At 43.9% G+C, this 21,462-nt stretch overlaps 3 protein-coding genes across 3 annotated transcripts; all 3 read left to right on the forward strand.

The window, feature by feature from the left end:
* The first annotated feature begins 4,217 nt into the window (after nt 1-4,217).
* Nucleotides 4,218-5,119, forward strand: LOC133496004 (tripartite motif-containing protein 16-like). Its single transcript, XM_061811114.1, has 3 exons — nt 4,218-4,299; nt 4,382-4,505; nt 4,648-5,119. Exons 1-3 carry the CDS (start codon nt 4,218-4,220, stop codon nt 5,117-5,119), a joined length of 678 nt encoding a protein of 225 aa, XP_061667098.1.
* Nucleotides 5,120-11,307: 6,188 nt separating this feature from the next.
* Nucleotides 11,308-14,446, forward strand: LOC133496005 (pleckstrin homology domain-containing family A member 4-like). The gene is made up of 11 exons (XM_061811115.1): nt 11,308-11,374; nt 11,462-11,562; nt 12,359-12,477; nt 12,710-12,916; nt 12,988-13,264; nt 13,351-13,410; nt 13,505-13,618; nt 13,720-13,770; nt 13,850-13,930; nt 14,057-14,212; nt 14,300-14,446. The coding sequence occupies exons 3-11, from the start codon at nt 12,374-12,376 to the stop codon at nt 14,444-14,446; spliced, it is 1,197 nt and encodes a 398-aa protein (XP_061667099.1). The 5' UTR covers nt 11,308-11,374; nt 11,462-11,562; nt 12,359-12,373.
* Nucleotides 14,447-15,238: 792 nt separating this feature from the next.
* LOC133495599 (uncharacterized) lies at nt 15,239-20,580 on the forward strand. Its single transcript, XM_061810457.1, has 10 exons — nt 15,239-15,359; nt 15,461-15,531; nt 15,864-15,965; nt 16,030-16,108; nt 16,195-16,250; nt 16,542-16,676; nt 17,070-17,399; nt 18,057-18,178; nt 18,305-18,372; nt 18,897-20,580. The coding sequence occupies exons 1-10, from the start codon at nt 15,281-15,283 to the stop codon at nt 19,739-19,741; spliced, it is 1,887 nt and encodes a 628-aa protein (XP_061666441.1). The 5' UTR covers nt 15,239-15,280; the 3' UTR covers nt 19,742-20,580.
* Nucleotides 20,581-21,462: the final 882 nt, after the last annotated feature.

The raw sequence follows: 21,462 nt of genomic DNA on the forward strand, positions 1-21,462 counted from the left end.
CGAGTACGCGCGGTCGTAAGTTTTTGAGGACGCTATTTTCCTCTGACTGGGTTTTTGCTTGACAGAAGCAGGAATTAAAAACAAAAAAATGTCATCCATTACACAAAACTGCAATATTGTGCAAGTGTACAAGCACAGTAGCAACAGTGCATGCGTGTTATTCTGAATACAACCAGAAGGGAGAGACAAAGACCTGATCACGTGTCACAATTACACGTGTATGTCAATGAAATATAGCGCGTTAGCTAGCTAGCGGTTAGTTAGTTAGAAATAATATTTTGGGGACAACTTGATGAATTAGGGATTCACCCGTTGTACCTAATGAGCTCCTAGCATCTTATCCTGTGCTGGAAAAATGCAAAAATACACATAGCTTAAAATAACTGTGATTCAGTACCAAATACCATAAAATAACTGTGGCTCGATGGGGGGGAAAAAAGTAAAATAAAATAAATTCCTTCCAAATCCCTGTAAATGCACATTATAATGTATTGCCAGTGTTTTGTTGGGAAATAGTGATCTGCAATATTTCATGGCAAATACATCTCTTATTATTGCTCATCGATTGGCTTTTTTGCGTTTTGCAGGATCAAGTTTGGTGTCATCGGACTAATCCTCGACCCCCCCCCCCCCCTTCAACAAGAGAAGCTGAAGAATGAAAGGTGGAGGGCAGCTGGAGGTACGATGGATTCAAAATGATTCATATGACAGAGATAGATTCCCCGTCAGCTTGTCTTGCGATTTAATCTTTAGGGCACGTTTGGCATGCATGATTCGTGTGAAGCTCATTTTTAATTCCGGGAAAAAAACAAAGCACCAGTCTTTTCCTTTGATTAACCAGTACACACCCTCGTAACGTTTTAAAAAACCCTCAATAGTAAATCATTTTATTGTAGATAGTGGTCCATTTTACTTTTTTTTTTTTTTTTACATTCAAAAGAATTTTGTTCAAGACTTCATTTTCAAACATATCAGCATCAATAATAACCCAGCAGCAATGTATTTGTGTGAACCAAAAAATAATGTAAAAACACCCCTGACTAGAAAAGGGCACAGTTCAGCGTTTGAAACCCAGATCACTTCACCTGTCAGGGGTGCGTTCAAAAAACTGTTTTTTTTTTCTTCCCAATCAGCACACTGCACACTGTCAAAACATTCTTCCGCGCTCAGCATTCAGCAGAGCTCAGGACGAGCTTTGTATGTTACGTTTAGCCTGCTGCGCTCACGCGCGCATTCCCGGGCCAGTGTTGACTGTCAACGTGCCGAAGATGTAAACGGCCGAACGTCGTAACCTAAAGGGGACCGTTTACGAGCGGGCGCATTTTTCTCCGCTGACGCTCGGGGAACATGAAAGCGACGGGGACCGTAAGCGGCCGAGGCGATCACGCAGGTTGAAATCTCGGCACTTTGCCGTGTGACATGGAATGGCTTCAGTATTTAGGTTATGTACCATGGTCTCATATGAACTGTACTGTAAAATCATTGCTGTTTTATAAATAAGTATATCAATAAATACTCCCAAATATTCACTGATCAGAATTTTGCCTTTTAGCTTGGACTTTGGGGGAATCTGTCCTGCTAAATTTGCTAAAAAAAAAAAAAAAAAAACCTCACTTCTTCCTGGGTTTTGTACTCCGTCCAAAGCAATAAGAGTATTGCTTAAGTCTAATCTGGTCCCATCTTGGTTGTTGAAGTGAGTTGAGGAACTCCATTTAGCCAAACGTAGTCCTTTTGGCCCCTTTATTATGGCACACACATACAGTGCAGTATAACTAGGTCCTGTCCCGTCACTATCGAATCTTTTAAAAGTCAGTTCTCCCATTGATTAATGGTTGAATGATCAAACAATTTATCAAGACCTCAATGACGTTCATGAAGTTGTCCCGATGCAATTCCTTTGGTATCTTGACTCTGGTGGTCCTGCTGAAATATAAACTGTCCCGCCAGCCTGAGGCTAAGTGGCCCGTGGGATGAGTTTTATTGATCCAGGATATCTTTGCACATCACTGCCTTGATTTTCCACCGAATCTTCCAGTCTCCCCGGTTCCTTCAGCCCGCAGCGGGACGCTGTCATCACCACCACGGATGAGCTGGAGTCGATCCCAGCTGGCTTTGGGCGGGAGGCAGGGCACACCGCGGACTGCTCGCCAACGAATCGCAGGGCCACTGTAGGAAAAACATAGAAATTGTATTTTCCTGTTACTAAATTACCTTAAAGAATGTCAAAATCTTTTTTTTTTTTTTTTTTGGTGTCATCAGGTGCTACCACATATACCAAAGTCATCCTTTATTATCAGTCCTGACCGTGTGGCCCGTTTAAAGGTCGGTGATGCGGCGGCAGAGCGCCGGGCGCGTCGGATATTTTTTGCCCGGCACAATTGGATGCCCTCACATCCAAGCGCCCGTGTTTCCCTTTTAAGAGAACCATATTAAAACGGCGATCTGGTTACACGATTCTGCGTGTTATAGACATTTACGATCTCGCATCACGGATCCGCACCACCAACCGTGAGTGACTCCGTCGCCTCTGTGGTGCATTCAAGGTACATAAGACCGGCCACTCAGTATGGACTCAAACCGAGCTGCTGTTAGGATGCCTTCCACCAAAGAAATCGCGTCAAACGCCTGGCGGCCAGGAAACGGTGAGCTGGATTTTCTGCTTTTCACCCGACTTGACTCGACTTCATGTAATATTCAACCGATTTCATCCTGGTCATTGTAAGGACGGCCTGACGCTTGGAAAAATATTTATTTATTGGAAAATGCAGTTGGACAGAACAGTTTAAAAAAAAAAAAAAAGCGGAAAAAACAAAGATTAAATCTATGTGTAAAACTAAAAAAATCGACAATTTAAAAATAGACAAGCTGTTTATTTTCAGGGTGAATCTAGACAAATGTGATCTTCCATAGCCTAGTGCGGGTCATGTGAGGACAACCTCATTTTTTTTTTTTTTTTTTTCATAATTTTGACGGCAAATAGGTGTCTCGCGGGATATGCGAGAAAATGCTGACACGGTTATTCACTTTGGCTCCGACTGAGATTAATTGACTCGTTTTTCCTGGAATCAAAGTTGAAGGCCGGCGTGAATGTCGCAACACTTTATTTTGGATTCTGTGGTGGGATCTGACGTCAAGAAAATTTACTGCCTGTGATGACATCTTAATGCTGTCGGGATTAGATGTCTCCACATCTTAATCTCAGTCCTGACCGGAAAACCTGGATATGCAAAAAGCATTTGATGACAAAACTGTTATTAGCGCCGAGATCCTTTGCGTAACCTTGCGTAAATCTCAACGTGTCAAAATCAAAAGAATGCCGATTGTGTACGATTGGCACGTGAGGTCTGAGTAAAATAATTTCTGCCGGCTATTGAAAATCATCGCCCCAAATAACGTTGTCGTGGTCGGGATGATGCGACAGAGGCAGATGGCGTTTATGTAAACATACGATCGCTCGCCTTCCGCCATCTGTTGACATATTTAATCAGGTAAATGCCGGGGGACCAAGTGTTATGACCTGAGAGCGAAAGTGGGAAAGTCGTACCTTCAAGTAGCCCGGTGGTGCCTGGGAATCCTTCGGATGGTACGCTCCCATTGCCACGGCAACCGCGACTATTTTTAGTGGCCTTGAATGTTGGCGGAGGTGGCAGTAGTTTAGTAAAAGTCCAGAATTCTATAAAAAGAAAAAAAAAATGATCAAAAAAATTACTGATTCAACTTGTTTCAGTAAAAGTGAAAAAAAAAATGCGCGGAGCATAATGAAATATACAACAAAACATAAAAACGGGTTAGCAACTTAATAATTCAAATAACCTGAGCAACATGTGACTCGGCTTTTAAGATGGCACATGACGTTTGCCACAAATCATTTTTGGTGCCGTCAAGATAAAAAAAATTATTTTTTCCCGCCATCTAACTCTCCAAGGGACGATGTTCTTGATCCATTTGTGAAAATATTGGCAGCACGCACGGTTTGAAACTCAAAAATACGCGACACAACAGGTTAGAAAGACATGTGAGCATTGTTAGCTTTGCACTTTAGCACATGTTACCTAAGAACATCTTAGCTTTGCGCCGTGATTGAGAAGGCAATACAAAGGCTGGTTTTGGAAATATTAAAATATGACTACAGTATGTGTATGTATGTGTATTCTGTAGGACTTGCTTGAAACTTGAGCGTTAAGACTTAAGACTTATGATAGACTGCGTGAATGAAAATGAATAATCCGCTTTCAGAAAAGACGCCAGCCTACGAGCCCGACGTGCCGGAGCCAAAGTGCAGAGCCGATCTCGTCAAACGTAAGGACAACAGATTTATTACAAAAAAAACATGTCGTTGTTTTATTCCTTTTGACAAAACAGCTGACTGTGTTCTTGTCAGACTGGATGAAGCTTTCGTTTGACGCGCGGACGGCCAACAAGGCGCTGTGGGTAACGGAAGGTGGCGCTAAAGTGGCTCGGATAACCGACGACGTCACTTGTCCGGTCTTGGAGAGGCCGGAGAGGTTTGAGTACATGCCCCAGGTACTTGGCGGTACTAAAACAGCTCAAATGTCTGCAGCTGCAACAAAAGACTTTAAGACCCAGTAACGTGTCAACGTTGTTAGTGAATGAGATTTGAGACAATTCTAAAAAAACTTACGTGAGTCAAAGTCAAGCATCTGCATTGAATCTAATTTTACTGTCAACTCCTTTCCAAAAGGTGCTTTGCAAAGAGGGCATCCTGGGATTCCGGGCCTACTACGAGGTGCAGTGTTCCGGCTGGGTCGTGGTCGGGCTGGCCAGCGAACGTGCCGGGAGGAGGAACAAAGACGGCTCCTGCGGACTCGGGGACAACGAGGACTCCTGGTGTGTGGGCTGGAGCGGTTCCTGTTATCTCGCCTGGCACGACGGTCGCATATCCGAAATCCGAGACGTTCCCAGGTCTTCCGTGTTGGGCGTGTACATCGACCACCCCGCGGGGATCCTCAATTTCTACGCCGTGGAGGTGTGTGACGACGGCACCGTCGGGGAAACGGCGACGCTCCTGCAGCAGGTTAAGAGTCGCTTTTATGACAAAATGCTGCCGGGTGTCTGGTTGGGGACGCACTCGGATTGCGTGATCCGGCGCTGCGACTGACTTTGAATAAAAGACACTCGTCATTTTACGCAATCAAACAACGAAACAACTCTTAAGTTCCCTGCGATTGGCTGTCGACCAGTTCAGGGTGCACCCCGCCTCCTCCCCCGTTGACAGCTGGGATACACTACAGCACTCCCCTGCCTCCCCCGTGAGGATAAGCGGCAAATAAAATGGATGGATGGGTGGAAAATTCTTAAATATTAAATGCAAACGTACGAAAACGTTAAACACAACTGAACTTGACTTTGGCAGTAATTCTTTCATGTACCACCAGAGGGAGCCGGCAGACCCCATGTGGTATTAGCATCACACTTTTAAATATCGTTGCCCTATGACCTTTATCGGTGAATTGTGAAACCTTCTCTAAACTTTTGAACACATATTTAACTCTTCATTGTTGAACCTTTTGCCCAACCGGCTTTTCTCTAATAGCAGAATGTCAAAATCTGCAGCCGGTTTTTGAACCATGGCTGCGCTAATACATTTTCTCGTTCCATATTGTTTATTTTTTCACATCACCCACAGTAACAATTTATTGACAGTCCCACGCCGTCGTCAGGCTTCAAACTATAAGTTGTGCAAAAAACATTAAAAATTAAGAAGTTTAAAGGCAATTTAAGTTCACCTGTAAAGTTTATAGTGCATCAGTAAAGAAAATTTTGTAATCTGTGTTTAATGTTTCACAACTGAGTTGCTAAGCAGTTGTGATATTAGTCATTTTTTTGCACAAAAGCTACACTACATACCTGTGAGTAGTGCATACTGTACTGTGAGTACTAGTAGTTGTTTTATTGTCTGTCTGTCTACATGTTTCTTCACCATTTGTGTTTTAGCACAGATGCTATTCGTTAGCCTGTCTATGACATTTTACATTGTTTTCTAGCAGTGAGCTAAACAGGCTTCAAGGGCATGTTAAGGTTTGCTTTAAATAGACGACGTGTGACGTTGGTACGTAACAATCCACGGTTCAGTTGTCAACAACACACGCAATATTTTAATAATACGGCTTGTAAAATTGGAGATGAACTAAAAATATTGTTGATGCCTCTCGTCAAACTTCTCGGTGGCTGCGTTCAGGTTTCCGGGTCAAAATGTGTACCCCGGGCCGCAACAAACCGTCATTTCATCTCTGTTGACATCGTGCGTCAGGCGATGACATGAAATAAAAGCTCTTTATCCATGTGAATTCTTCATTTAGTGGCCCGTGACCGTAGCGTGTCCTTCAGCTTCCTGCTGTCCAACTTGTTGTCAACACTTTTCTGCATGCACCTCATGGAAAGCTTCTACCATGTAAGGTGTCTTCATTTAAAATCCCGACTGTATGTATCCACCTTCACTTCACGTGATTTACGACATTTTTAAGATGTTCGAAGTGAATGCTTTCTCCGAGATACCCACCGGGACCACTTCTGCGATAATCCTGCAAAAGAACAGCACGCCAGGCAAAGGACACGAGTTCTGTATATCTTCTTCTATGATTTTATTTCACCTAAAAAAAAAAAAAAAAACTTTTTTTCTGATAAAAGTAATATATCAACAATCCCCAATAAAAATTAAAAAAATCATGTACGGTATTAGCTGTGAAGGCAGTAAATTAAGTAATGTTTTATTGACGGAGTAGCTCAATTTTTAATTTTAAATAAAAAAAACCTAAATTTAAAATTAATAAATAATTATAATAATATACTAATAATCAATACATTTTTAAAAAAATATTTAAATATAGTTTTATTGTAACCCTATGGTACTTAAGTAACATAAGGGTTACAATAAAACTAACATAAAGTAAAACTCCCCCCTACTGCTTGTAGGCATTGTGTATATATGTTACATAAACTGCTATAGAAAAAGCGAAAACACACATATGATGGAGACTTTCCAATAATCACCCGCACTAAATTTGGCTCGTGTCAGACCTACAAAACTCTTAAACAGTCAGGAGGTGTCACTTCAACATAGTTCCTTGTAGCCTATTCATATTTTGATTTATTATAAGGGCTATGGTGCCATCTTGTGGCATGATAGTCATATAGTAAGTACCCCAAAAAAAAAAAAAAACACCCAAAAGCCACAACACTGCTCTTCATGCTGAAAATATCACATTTACAGCACAAACTAATGGCGTTCCACAAGGCACGCATCACAGTCCAACAAAATTTGTGAAAATATACCACATGAATAAAGGTGATGCCACCCAGTGGCAAAGTATTCATTTACATGTCATCGTGATCGATCCGCTAAGTGCTCCCAATTTGTCATTCTCCCATCATTTAGATGATCATCGATACATTCACCTTAATAGACTTCAGCTTCTTTCGCTAACCATCAAATTAAGAACCCCTTTGATTTTCAAAGTGATGAAAGAGCTCCCCCTGCTGGACAGTAAACAACCAACACAAACGTGGTCAACATATCACTTGTATTGAAAAAAAATATGCATTATAAATATATATAGGGTCTTTATTCATGTAGTCAGTGCATCAAATTGTAGGGAATTCCTGTAGACCATATCATAACTTCAGTATTTATGTATCCCTCATAGTAATTTTTTTCATCGATTTTTTTACTGAATAGGAGTCGTTCCTTGCCAGATGCTCGGATTGAATACCTGGAAATATAGATACACATTCTAAAGAGACTGAATACAAAAACCTTAGCAAGGTTTATTGTGGAGGGGAGAGAATGTACTCTTACTGTTGCCTTAACCCCCCCCCCCCCCCCACCAAGGTCTTAAAACGAATATATGTGTACTACCTACACCTATAGATTCAAGGTACTTCTTATTTCAGGCTAAGCTTCCTCATTACCAGTGTTCAGAGCATCAGACGGACTTGAGAAGTAGCAGCGCAGCTGGCAGGCAAGAGAGCTGATAGTGGCGTATGCTAACTAGACTCGAGGGAAGGGTCATGAATATCGAGTGTGTGGTCCCTGGTGGGAACGGGACATCTCAGCGTCCCGAGGTCGCAACCTGTCTGCTCCAAAACCAAATGGTCTGGACATGTGCGTCATTAATTACAAAATGGAACGATAGTAGTGTTTGTTATTCATGGCAAGATGGCGCAGCATTGTGATGTTAGAGTTTTAAAGTTAGCATTGACTTCACCTTATCTCAGCACTTCAAATGCCTTTGATAGTTTCCCCTTGCTGTCGGCTCTCTCGAGCGTATGACAACACGCCATTAAAATCTACATTCGTGCTTCCTTGTATTGCTTTGCAAACTATAACCTCCCTCCAACATCTCCAATCGGGTTAAAGTTCTGCTGCATGGAACTCCTGTTCTGGTCTTCGTCCACTGGTTGCCTGCGCGCTTCAGTGTTCTTTTTAAGATTCTTTTGCTTTTAAAGTTTGACACACTGCTCCATTCATCGTTCCACTCCCGATTTTTGCTATTTTTAAAACAAATCCTAAAACCCACTTTTATTCCCTGGCGTTCAACACAGCACGTGACCTGAACCCTTTTTTTTTTTGTCATTTTTTTGTTCGTTTTTAACCCTATGACCAGTTATCTTGTGTTTAATGTTCATATAGCATTTGTGTATGACACTTTGTTTCAGTTGTTGATTACAAAGCGCTCTATAAATAAAATTACAGTGAATGGAATGTTCTTAATCCCCTTAAAGGGCCTAGTGCCCAGATGGACTTTATTTCACTTAGAAGTTGTTTTACGCGTTGTTTTTTGGGTTTGCGGAAGGCATTTTCTGTCATGTACTGTGTGAATTTTTTGGCTGTGTTGCCTTGTGTACATTAATTCGGCCGAATCATGATGGTGACCCCTTTAACTAACGTCAGGACTTACAAGCGTGTGCTTCTTTTCATGTAAAACACGCCTTGCACTCCCACTGGAAGGGCCTTTAACAATATACAGTACCACGATGACATTTCAATAAAGCAAAAGGCTGACTGAGAGGACTGACAGACCAGCTGTTTTTTCTTTCCCCCCCCTCGCCCATAAATTCCTCAGTCACAAGCCCACGCTCAGCAAAAGACAAGAGAAGCTGTGGCAAGGCATGCCGGGAGAAGACGACGACGTCCGAGAAGGGGTACTGAGGGAGGGTGAAGGAGGAAGACCCTGAAAGCGTGAAAAGAGAGATGAGCCGACGCTGCAAAGGCGAGATTGTGCGCGAGGAGAGCTGACGCGCTGCGCTTTGTGGAACAAACGGGAAGTGGATGCTGCGAAGACACCTGCAAAGTGGCCCGAGAAGTCAGGTAAAGCGATACGCCGTCTTTATCGGCATCTTATCTTCACGTTCACTTTTGTTTACGGAATACGTTTTATCTTTAATCAATAAGAGGAGTATGAGCGAAATGCACGACGGTTTGGGAATCAATTTTTAAAGGGCAATTGTGGTGTAGTTTTTGTCCACTGTACACGTATATTTGTGTATTCTGCACTGGTTTCCCAGTTCTCAGTAGTTTGTCCGCCGAGGTCAAACGCGCGGAGATGCTTCGTCGGCGGCGTGTAGGAGACATGCAAATGTTTCCACAAAGCTGGGCCTGTGCGCTGCACACACTCGACGTTTGTCCTCCCCGCCGTCATCAGCATCATCGGCTCTCTTTTTGCATTTCAAGTTTTCTCGTCCTCCCCGCAGCGTATGACCCACCCTCCTCCACCTCCTTTTTCCTCTTCACTCGTTATCAAGGAGGTTTTGCAAAAGTCCAACAATAACACCCCCAGAGGTGCTGGAATGTAGGCGATTTTTTTTTTTTTTTAAACTCTTGGAGTTGACAAAGCAGTGGTTGTTGTGGAAAAATTGAGTCCGCGACTGATTCGAAGGATGATTGTGGTTTGCGATCAACTGGTGGTGGGGGGGAGAGACAGTTAACGCTCAGATCTTTACTTCATCTTTATCTTGTTTTTCATCTTCTGTTTGAGCAGGGTCAAGAGTGCAGGAATAAATATAGACCGACATTTTGGTACAGTGCAACAATTCTTCAAAAAACACATTTCAAGCTGTTAAATTCTGTTCCCAGTTGAAGTCTGCTATCAAGACAAACATTTAAGAAAGAAAAAAAACACACGTGTGTAAATAAAAAAAACATGCAAAAACTTTGCCTTAAAATCCACTAGCCCAATAGGAAACGCCATAGATAGGCTAACAAATAGCACCAGTGTTACAGTATCATAACGGATATTTGAAAACAAATGGTGGGGCGACAAGTAGAAAGACTCTAAAAATATTCGGACATGTATATTTTATGAGGCGGCACGGTGGATCAGCTGGTAAAGCGTTGGCCAAAAGGAGGATTATGGGAAAAGTAGTTTCTTCCAAAACATGCTCGCACGCGATTACGGAAACAAACGTGATGGAATTCCCAGAGTCGCACATTTGTCTCCATCTCTATTTGGGATTTCACTCCGGCCACATTCCTTCCAGTCCGGGCCACACATTCCAGATCGTGCCTCCCATACCGGTCGGCCGTTCCCCCTGCCGCTGTGTTTTTTATTTTTTTCAATTTTTTTTTAACCTCCCCACAGACTCTCAGCCACACAGGGCCGCGCAGCTGTCACCCCGTCACTTACGTAGTTCGCGTCGTGGAGATGCTGGCCGGCTCAGAATAGAATAAGTGGGAGAATGCGGGTACAAGTGGGCGAGGGCAAGGCCGAGAGAGGAAGAACAAGCCAGAAGGGAATGCGGCCGGTGTGTTCGGGGGCTTTTAGCGTGGGAACCATTCGACACGGCGAGGTTGCCGTCAGGCCTCGTGCTGAGGCCAGGAACCACTCGTGCAAACTTTATTTCACTTGGGTTTTTTTAAATTGATTTTAGAGAACTGTAATCATTTTTTGGACTATATTCACTCTAAATGTCGTCTGCAGGATGGATGAGCAGGACAGACTAAGCCAAGCATCCAGCGTGGCCACCATCTCTTACTTCCCCGTCAGAAGGGTTGGTGTCAATCTTTGAGCGTGAATTTTGTTTTGCATTTTCCATTTCATTTATCATGATTATTATTATTATTTTTTTCAATCATCAAACTGTGCAGGAAAGCGACGGCAAGTTGCAAGCATTTGGCAAAAGATGCCAGGCGTCCAAGAGGGACCCCAACTGCCCAGTGGTCATCAGAGGATGGCTCAACAAAAAAGTATCGGCCCTTCTTCTACAGGATAAAATAATATTCATCATTTTTTACTTCAAAACAATCAGTCCTCATTTATCCCCCCCCCCCCCGCCCCTCTTTAGGACAGCACTGGTTTGAAATTGTGGAAGAGAAGATGGTTCGTCCTCTCCAACTACTGTTTGTTCTACTACAAAGGTAAACATCGGTTGTCGTTTGTGCTGCTGTGATGGATCGCGCTCACTTTCTTTCCTTGTTTTGCCCCCCGCAAAAAAAAAAAATCAGACAGCAGGGAAGAATCGGTGCTGGGCAGCATTCCGTTGCCAAGCTACAAAATCTTATTCTGCGCGCCGCGAGAATGCAAGAACAGAAAGTTCACCTTCAAGGTAACTTTATTTTATCGGCTGTTTATGACATTAATATATATATTAAAGCAAGACCTGTAGACCAATTTGAAGTCCATTTATGACAATGGATGTTTTAAGCCAGGGGTGCCCAGACTTTTTTACCCCAAGATCTACTTTTCCAGCACAGAATTAGCTTTTTGTGCACTGTATTGTCTGTGTGTTCATCCTGGATCAGGCTGTGCTAAGGTGGAATTTTAAAATGACCCACCATCTCATCCTGCACTTTCTACTTTGGCTTCAGACCAGACCTTTCTCGCTCGAAAAAGAGAAAATCTCATCCAGTTTAACCACTTTTTCTTCGATTATTCACATACTCTGACAGTCATTGCATCTTAAAACAACAGCATTTCTTTTTTTTTAACTTTCTCCATTAATATCGAAAGTAAAGATAAGCAGCAGGTCTAGCTCGTCTTTGCTCTACGTTGCCCAGACTGTGGATGCTGTCATTATAAAACACATTAATGGGCTGTGTAAGTGCTGCAACATTTATAATTACTGGTGTACGTCTTTAAGAGAGGGGCGGGGGAGGCGAAGGTAAACTAGGAAAAGTGAGTGTGACGGAGCAATGTCGTTGTTAGAGAAAGTTCTGTGTGCTGCCTAAAAGAAACCAGTGGCTTCTGCTTTGAGCATTGAGCACCCCTGTTTTAAGCACTAATTGTTTTTCCTGATATTTAGCGTTTACATTGATAAATATTCCTTGCATCAAGATGAGTTTAATTTCGATACATATTGCATGCAACGTGTTTGACGTCGTGCGCATATAACAAACTCCCAGGTGGTGCACCAGGGGATGCGCTCTTATTATTTCAGCGCCGACACTCAGGAGGACATGCTGGGTTGGGTCCGAGCGCTCAGTCAGTCCGCTACCATGGAGACGGACGCTTCCATGCACAGGTAAGGGGTCACTGCCAGACAAAATATGGATATTGTCACATGTTGCTATGGGGGAATGATTCCCCACCTCTTGAAAATGGCTTGAAACAAGTGAAATTTTCCTAAACATGTTTTTCAAAATTTTGACTAGAATTAAGAAATTCATGGTAGGATTTTGAGTGTTTATGATATTTGAACTTCATTTATGTACTAGTTCGCCCTCATTTGTCGTTCCACTGTCTAATCTCTGCAGGCGCTGCTCGAGCTACCAAGATTTCACTCAGCTAGGCGGCAGCAGCGAATCTGTGGTCCTCCCAAAGTCCCCCTCGGAGGAGGAGACGTATCCAAAACCGGGACGGGTCAGCAGGGCTCTAAGCGAACCGAGCCATCTGAGCGGAGGAAGAATCGTGACGCCAAACACGGAGCGGAGAGGAAGACGGAGCGCTCAGAGGAGCACGAGGTTATTGCTAATGTTTGACTTGGAAGATTCTCTCCCGCGTTCGGTAGTTTTATTGTCTTCCCGCCGTGCAGCCCTTCAGCTCGGACGCCGAGTCCTTGGGGTCCGAACCGGGATCGGGATTCCCTCCAATTCATCGCATCGCAGACGCACGCGGAAATCATCGCGACGGGTGCCCTGACCTCCAGAAGTCAGCTGGGGTCGCGCCCTCACACGCCCGTGGGCAGGGTTGACATCCGACCCCGGGATGACTCGGTCTCCATGCCCGACACGTTCTACTACGGGCCCGCCTCGCCCACGACGGAGTTCAAATCCGCTCCCGCCACTCCGGTTACGGAGAGGTGGCAGAAGGTCAGCGAGGTCAGGATGTCACGTGACGTGGATGGATGTAAAATTGAATTTCACGAGCAGTTTATATGGCGTTTGTTACCTTTTAGCCTTCACCCATATATGGATCTGTGCATCGTGCCCCCACTGGACGAAGACCTTTAGCGAAGGTGAATCCAAATTGAATAAAAAAAAAAAAAAAAAAAAAACACCAGTTGACTTTTCGTGTAATTACGATTGATTTAACGTCGCCGCTTTCTTTAGAGCTTCTCCGCCGAAGTCCACGCAGACCTGCTGCCCCCTTTGCCGCCCTCATCCCGGGGTGCAAACGCGCACCACCCCCCTCACCGGCAACACCATCACCGCAGCCACTTACCCGTCAGTACCCCGGTTAACAAATGCGCGTTAATGAAATGAATGAAATGTTCTAAGAATACAAACGAACCACGACCTAATGTCACGTATCGATGATCTTACAGCCTCCGAAGGCCGAAGCACCACCGATCAGACCTCTGGAACATGACGCAGACGTAAGTAGTCACAGTTTATAAGGGGTTCTTTCTAAGGGAGTCCAGATCTTTTATTTTATTTTTTAAATGTTCTTTTTAGGCTGCGTTGACAAGGTTGTGTGGGTGCGACAAGCTCCTACAGTCTTTGTCCGTCGAACTATCGCAACTACAAATGGACAAGGTTGCCTGCACAAAAAAAAAAAAAATATATATATATATATATATATATATATATATATATATGGGTTTTTTTAAAGTAAGCTTTATATAAGTACTTGCATTTTGAAAGTGAGTTTTCTGTTGCTAGGAGAGTGTTCAGTGTGCATTGGAGGTGTTGAGGCTGCAGCTGGAGGACTTGAGCAACCAAGGACCCCGCCGGGTTCACGACGAGGCCCTGACCCAGAAGATTTTGCTGCAGGAGGAACTGGTCGCAATCCGGGCCAGAATGTGTGACCTGTCATTGGTGTGCAAAAATATTTTTAGGGAAACGGAAAGCCTGGTCGTTATAAGAATTTCATCACACATTTATATTTTCCGTCTTGTCTTCAAGGAAATGGAGGTTGTGTGGGGTCAGTACGAGAGAATGGAAAGTGAACTTTGTGTTTTTCGCTCACACCTGCAGCACATCTGCAACTTTGGGATGCCGCAGGTATGTTTTGACTCCAAACTGTGCGGTGATGCCTCCAGACGCAAGTGATCTGACTTCAGAAGTTTTTTTTCTCTTTTGACTTGTGAGCAAAAAAAAAAAAAAAAAAGTTAAATACTGAGAAACTTCAAGCTGTCTAGTGCCACTAGCAGTTTACATCTACTGTCAAACTAAATATGAAACAAAGGGGATTATATCTATTTCATACAACTACATAGCTTTTCTTTTGCTAACCCTAGATAACCCATGGGGGTCACAAAAGAGTATTTGGATGTCTTGGGTTTTCTAGGGTTAAATCTGTGCATATTAAGCCTAACAAACAACGAAAATACCATAGATGGGATAACAAATCCTTTCAAGCGACAGATATTTGAAACAAAACACTGGAGCAACACATGTAGACAGATAATTACAACGCCGTATTAGTCTTACCTAATGCGACAGAGGGAAAAGATGTGGTTTAGAGTCATCATGATGACATTTAAATTCGGCAGGATGCAATTAAAGGTCATCGTGACGCGATTTGAAGTCAACAATTGACATGAGGGCATCCTGGTGTACTAACCCAGTCCCACATGACCGCCAGTCTAAAGCACATCCCGGCTCCCCTAACCCCCCCCCCCCCCTCTCATTTTGTGACCCTAATATGCCGTGGTATCTTATTCTCGGCGAAGAACGACTACTTTTAGTGTGATTTACTGAGTCTTTACCAGCTGCATACACTGTATATCCATATGCCTGCGTTATACTGCCCCCAAGTGACCAAACCAGGAGTAACACAATGCCATTGAATTGTACAATACGATACAGCACTGCATTTCGTACTAAAAAGACATCCAAATTGTTATCTTCCAGGAGCAATCTCAGGCCCAGAGAGAACTATGGATGATGGAGGACATCCTCGCTGGGTTAAAAGTCAACCGGGACCACTTCCGCTTCCTGCTGGGATTACAGAAACACCGCAGTTAATACATTTTGCCTCCCTGACGTTTTATCCGCAGCGCATTTTTTGTCATTTTTGTCAAAATGAAAAGTAACTCCAAGCTTGTCTTCCTTCGCTTTCAGTGTTCGAATCCTCGGGCCCGCATCCTGGATCTCCCGGTTCCCCCACAGAGATGCCTCGCAGTCTGCCAATAGTAAATCTGTTTGGTTTTTTTTTGTCATCGCTCTAAAAATATTGTGCAATTCTCACAGTGCAGTTCCACGAGTGGTACGCAGGCTGCCTTTTGTACGATGCCAAAAAAATGTTCAAACTGTGCATCATGTTACAGGAATTTATTTTTTTTTGGGGGGGGGGTGGTTGTTCCTAATCTACAACAGCCCATTTTTTATTTTTACCCATTTTTATTTTACATTTTCAACAACCACAGCACCCCCTTTGCAGTTATATTTTCCACTCTTTCTTTTTTTTTTTTTTTTTAATCCACAAAATCATTGGCCTGGCTCCCGATAATATTGCGATATAAAGATGGAACACGACCTGCCGGTCCGGCCTCCTTTACCCCAGCAGTTACTGCAAAGCGTGCAGATTCGCGACGAGGACCTCGGCTGGACTGCGGCACCGCCTGAGGTGAGGACGGAGCATTAAAGAAGCAAAGTTGGACACGTTTGATGGGTCTGTTGTGGGCTTTCAGGTGATCTACACCGCTGAAAACATCCACCGAAGAGGCAAACCCGACCTCCTTAACGTGAAAACGCGCAAGGATGCATCTGGTTTGATCCGATTCACACACGCCATTGCAAAGAATAATATTTACAATTGTTGTTTTTACCATTTGTCGTCATTTTGAACTGTCCAGCATCTCGGTCCGGCACTAAGGGGATCACGGCGGATAGAGCGTCCCAAACGAGCAAGGTTTGACTTTTTCATTGTTTCCACGATCCAGAACTCGCATCCAAATATAGATTCTCCCCCCAAACTGATTTTTACCTCTTTGCAATCGCAGCCAAATGGAAATTCTGTCATCATTTGCGCAATTTAGGGCACGTTGCGTTGCTTATGTCCGCCGACAGGGGAAAAGCAGACAGCTCGCGCCTCCCCCTGTACATCTGGACGCATCCAGCACATATATCGTGCACACAAGTGATGATTCATCTGCACACACACAAAAAAAAACACCCAAAGTGTGATATTTGTCGCCCTTAGAAGGTGAAGATGAGCGAGGAGGAGCAGAAGGAGAGGATGAAGAGGAACCAGGAGAGGATGACGAATCGGAAGAAGCCTCCCGTCCCCGGTCCAGCCGCCAACACGCAAAGCCAAAGTTCCGAAACGCAAAAGGAGGTTTGTAGGGTCGAGCGAAGGCAAATTAAATGGCGGACATTTCATCAGGTGCACCTGGACAATTTAACTCGAGTCAAATTTCAAATGCTATCTTTGCAATGGCATAAAAAAAAACACACTTACACATAAAATATACATATGTGCGTGAAACTGAGATGCATCATACACAAATATGCTTCCAAATATTGTTCATGTATGTAAGATGACCAAAGCATTAGAAACACATCAGTAATACACAGCAAACTCCAAGCGCAGTAATTTTTACATACTGTACTGTACTGTGTAGAATTTTGAAAAAAAATAAATCAATTTCCTCCATGTTTGAATAAGGCTATAACATGAAATGTGTTTTCCAGATTTGGATTATATTTAGTCTTTGTGTACTTTCCTAAGGCCCCCCTCCCTTTGAGGGTGACCCGGGTGGTTACCACCGTGCTGCCGTCTTCCCTCGTGGCCCGGCGGGTTTCCGTGGTGGATCCCCCGCCCGAGGAGGACGCCCCGCCGCCTGAGCAGGTCTCATCAGAGGAGCCGAACAAAAAATCCAGGACAGCCGGGCCGGCTCGAGGCTCAGCGGAGAAGCCTCGGGAGAATCTCGTTCCGAAGGCGGGGCGACGCGCATCCGGGTCCTCGGACCTGAGCGCAGCTGTTTCCGCCGAGACCTCGAGGAAGCACGCTTGGGAGACATCAGCGGGTCAACGAGAGAGACGCAGCTCGGAAATCGAGGTTGTTTGAGTCGATCGCTGGGTTAAAATTAGGGCTCGACCCATATAGATTTTTTTTAGGTTAGGTCAACGCTGATTCCGATATTTGGCAGAATAAAGTGACGGCTGAAATTTTTTAAAAATACACAAAGAATAAAGTAACTCTTACAATGAAAAAAGATGAGTTACGGACAGAACATTTGACTTTTTTACAATAATTTGTCTTTAAACGCTGGTTTTAGACCTGACCGATTAATCGGCTCAGGTATTAGACCTGACCGATTAATCGGCTAGCCAATTTAATCGATGATACTGGCCGTTTTCAAAACAATTAAAGTAGGCTGATTTTTTTTTTCATACCTTTTCTTTGAATATTTCTTTGAATGTCATTATCTGCGTCTTGTGTTGTATTGTGATCAATTAGAATACTGCACTTGGTCTGGTACCGAGCCTTACTGCAAATACCGAAACGCCACAATTGATGTAAAAATATTTACAATTACCTGGATCTATTCCCACTAGGATCACAAAGCAGTTTAACATAATTTGCAATTTCATGTTATAATGTCACCCTTTGAAAATAAATGGCCCACAGATGATTTCCATTTGAAAAAAATATATATATATGTGAGGGCATTACCGTAACACGTTATGATCCTCATTCTGAATGCTTGAACAGGCGGACGAACGGCCTTCTTCCATCTTGACTGTCGAGGTGGACCCTGACCTCTGCTTGACCCCCGAGCAGCGCGAGGCCAAACTCAGGCGCGTGGAACGAATACGACAGCGAGTCATGCAAAGGTGCGGTACCGTGCCGTGCAGTGTGTTCTGTTACTTTTTCTTCACGTATGATATTATGCAAAAAAAAAAAGATGGCCACCACTAGTAAAAAGAATGTTTCTTAATATAGAGCCATCTTTCTTTCAGCGCTATTACGCCAATCAAGCAGGAGGGGCACTTCTGTGATACATCAGGAAAGCAAAGAGCAACATCAGGTACTTTAGGTTTTGTTTTTTTTGTTTTTTTTGGGGGGGGGGACTTTTTTGCTGATAAATTGCTATTAATTATCAGTATGATTGAAAGGCGGCACAGTGAACCGCGGTTAGCTTAGAGGTTCTAGGTTTGGATCTCGGAACAGTCCAAGAGTGCACCTTGGCTGTCGCCCAAAATCATAGAAAATGTTTGCATTAATGAGTATTTCATTAGGGCAGGAATTGCCAACCACTTGTGCTGCAGCACATTTATTAGTTTATTTACTAGAAAAAATAGATATCTAATTTTTTTCCTTCTATTCATGCCAGTGACATATTGTAACCAATAGAACAATTAAATGCGGTTCCACAAGATAAAAGAAGGTACTATTAACCTGGTTTTCCACTTTTTGTGAGCTTTCAAATATAAATGATGCGCCGTAGCTCATCAAATGGTGGGAAATATGGACTCCTTTTTTGTTCCTTAGAGCATGAATCTGACTGCCAGACGAAGACATTCAGAACTTCCCTGATTTACGTTCCCCCAGAGCCTCCCGTCACCGGTCAGCACGTTGACAATGCAGAGACTCCCATAAAGTTCCCGAGCAGAACCCAGCACAAAAGTCACAGCCGCAGGGCAGGCGTCGCCACTAAAATCAAACGCCCGCCTTCGCCGCATCACGTCGCGTCTCTCAGTTGCGGGGAGAATGACGAGCGAGAGCTTCACGAACCTGAACGCGATGACGGGAATCCTGCGGCTTCCGATTTGAGATTAAAGTGGTTCCTCTCCACCAACCACCGCCTTGAATTCCTGCCGTTGCACATCTCCGACGCGGACGTCGGCACCGAGGAGACGTCACGCGAGGAGGACCGCCGGCCCGCCTGCTCTGAAGACGGGAGCGACTCCGTCACCATGTCGTCGGCAGTCAGTCAGAGCTTAGAGAAAATGAAAGAAAACCACTCGCTGTTCTACAAGATCGCTTGTGACATTAGCGTTTCAGACACGGACATCACCAAGAACGAGAATTCCCGGGAGGAACCCGTCATCACCGAATGTGTGGTCGGAACCGGATCGGATCGGGAGAGCCAGGGGTTCAGCCGCAAGTTGCCGTTCGATGCACATGCAGAACGAGTGGATGCTCTCAGGTCGTATCTTGAAGAAACAGAACATGGATCTCGACCTCAAGACGGTCAGGCCTCAGAATCTGACAGAGATGGGAACGGCGGGACCAAAAGGAGTTCTGGCCAAGACAGGTGCAAGGTGAACCAAGACGTGGCAGAGGACCGGGAACACTTGAAAACTTCATCTGGTTCCTTGCAACGGGAGAAACTTGTCGGTCGGAGGGACTCTTACCAAAAGGCAAAAGTAACCGTTTTCAGGACCAGTTTGTAAGACGCATAACAACTTTAATATTCTTACTTGTTAAAAATAATTTGTGCGAGTTAGGAATTGAAGAAAGACAAAAATAGAATTATACTCGGCGTGACACACATTATTACAGTACAACTTTTTTTAACAACAGTAGTGCAAAGGTCTTGGGCCAACCTTAGATTTGTTTTAGCAATAGCTCCCGTTGTGCCTTGAGATACGAGCAAAATTTGTTCTGTGAACATGCTCATACCTTAAAGCGCTTATATCTCAAATCGCCTTGCCTTATTGTAACGGATGGAAATGCTACTAATCTCTTCTAGCCTTCCACAAAAAACAACAAAGATGTATAATCTTTTTTGAAACAACAAGAATGGCACTCATTCATTCACCCATCCATTTTCTTTGCCGCTTATCCTCACGAGGGCCGCAGGAGTTCAGGAGCCAGGCACTTATTTACTTTCTAAAATCATATCGGATGAGAGTTAAATTTAAAAAAAAAAAACACAATTAAATCAATGCAACTCCTTTTAATGCGCCCGCCTCGGTCACATGGCGGCAGTTTAAGTCCAGAGGGTACATAACCTGTTCTTGAACTCTTGAGGTTCTACTGACTTATTAACAATTCATGGAAGCCTACACCAAGTTTGTTTTTGTTTCCGTTTCTTTTCTTTTTTTTTTCTAGAGTAAAAATACATGTTTGTAAAATACCTGCATTATACATGCAAGATGCACACAATTTTTTCTTGGCTTACCGAATCCCTCCGAACGTCAAGTGACATGATTGGATGGATAACATATTTTGGCGTCTGACAAAGCGTGCCATTGTGTTTTGCATCCGAAACGTCCTTATTAATAAAGATGCCGTGCTGTACTTGGAAAGCCCCTCCAGCTCCTGATTCATTTGCAAATTAGATAGCTTCTTCTTTCTTTTTTTTTTTTTTTTTTTTTTTTTCAAAGGACGTCCCCGGGTGCTGCTGCTGCTGCTGCTGCTGCTGCTGCTCCGTGAAAAAGACCTGACGCAGAATTTCGACGGAGCCCGACTTGAAAAAAAAAAAAAAAAAAGCCTTTGTCACTTTAAATCCTCGCCGAGTCTTAGTCGATGACATCATTGTCTGAGAGCACATTACATCATCCCTTCGTGTGCTTGCTCTCTTAAAGACAACACCACCTTATGTTTACCCAGCCGCGCACACACACACACACACACACACAAATGACAATAACATCAGCAAATTGAGAGCACGCGTGAAATATTAGATTGCATGAATGGGTTGGGATTTTTTTTTCCTTTTGTCTCTCAAAAGCTATATAATTGGTAGGAAGGAGTACAATTTGCAACTTTTCATGAAATACATATTGTGGTTGCACGTCTTAAAAAAAAAATAAACCCTAACCCTGTAAACTGGATTGCAGCTCCGCCACGCCACAGCGGGCCGCGCGCGGGGTTCCGTCGCGGTGCTTTCACGGGGTTGTGCACAGGGCGCCGCACTGCAATGCACGATGGTCCCTTTCCAAATATGACGTCTGTCACTCGCTTTGCCTCATTCTTTTCTCCCCCCCCCCATCCCACCTCCCTCGCGCTCTCTCGCCGCATCAGCACCGGCGCGTGCGCGTGATTGCCCCCCGCCCCCGCTGCATGCACGCGCGTAAATCGCAGAAATGCGGAGAATGCTGAGAGAATGTTTCTTTAAGACCCATTACCTTCCAATCCCACCGAGGATTGGGGGAGTGCGAGGGGGAGA

This window comes from Syngnathoides biaculeatus, chromosome 22, assembly GCF_019802595.1.
Source record: "Syngnathoides biaculeatus isolate LvHL_M chromosome 22, ASM1980259v1, whole genome shotgun sequence".
Taxonomy (NCBI): Eukaryota; Metazoa; Chordata; class Actinopteri; order Syngnathiformes; family Syngnathidae; genus Syngnathoides; species Syngnathoides biaculeatus.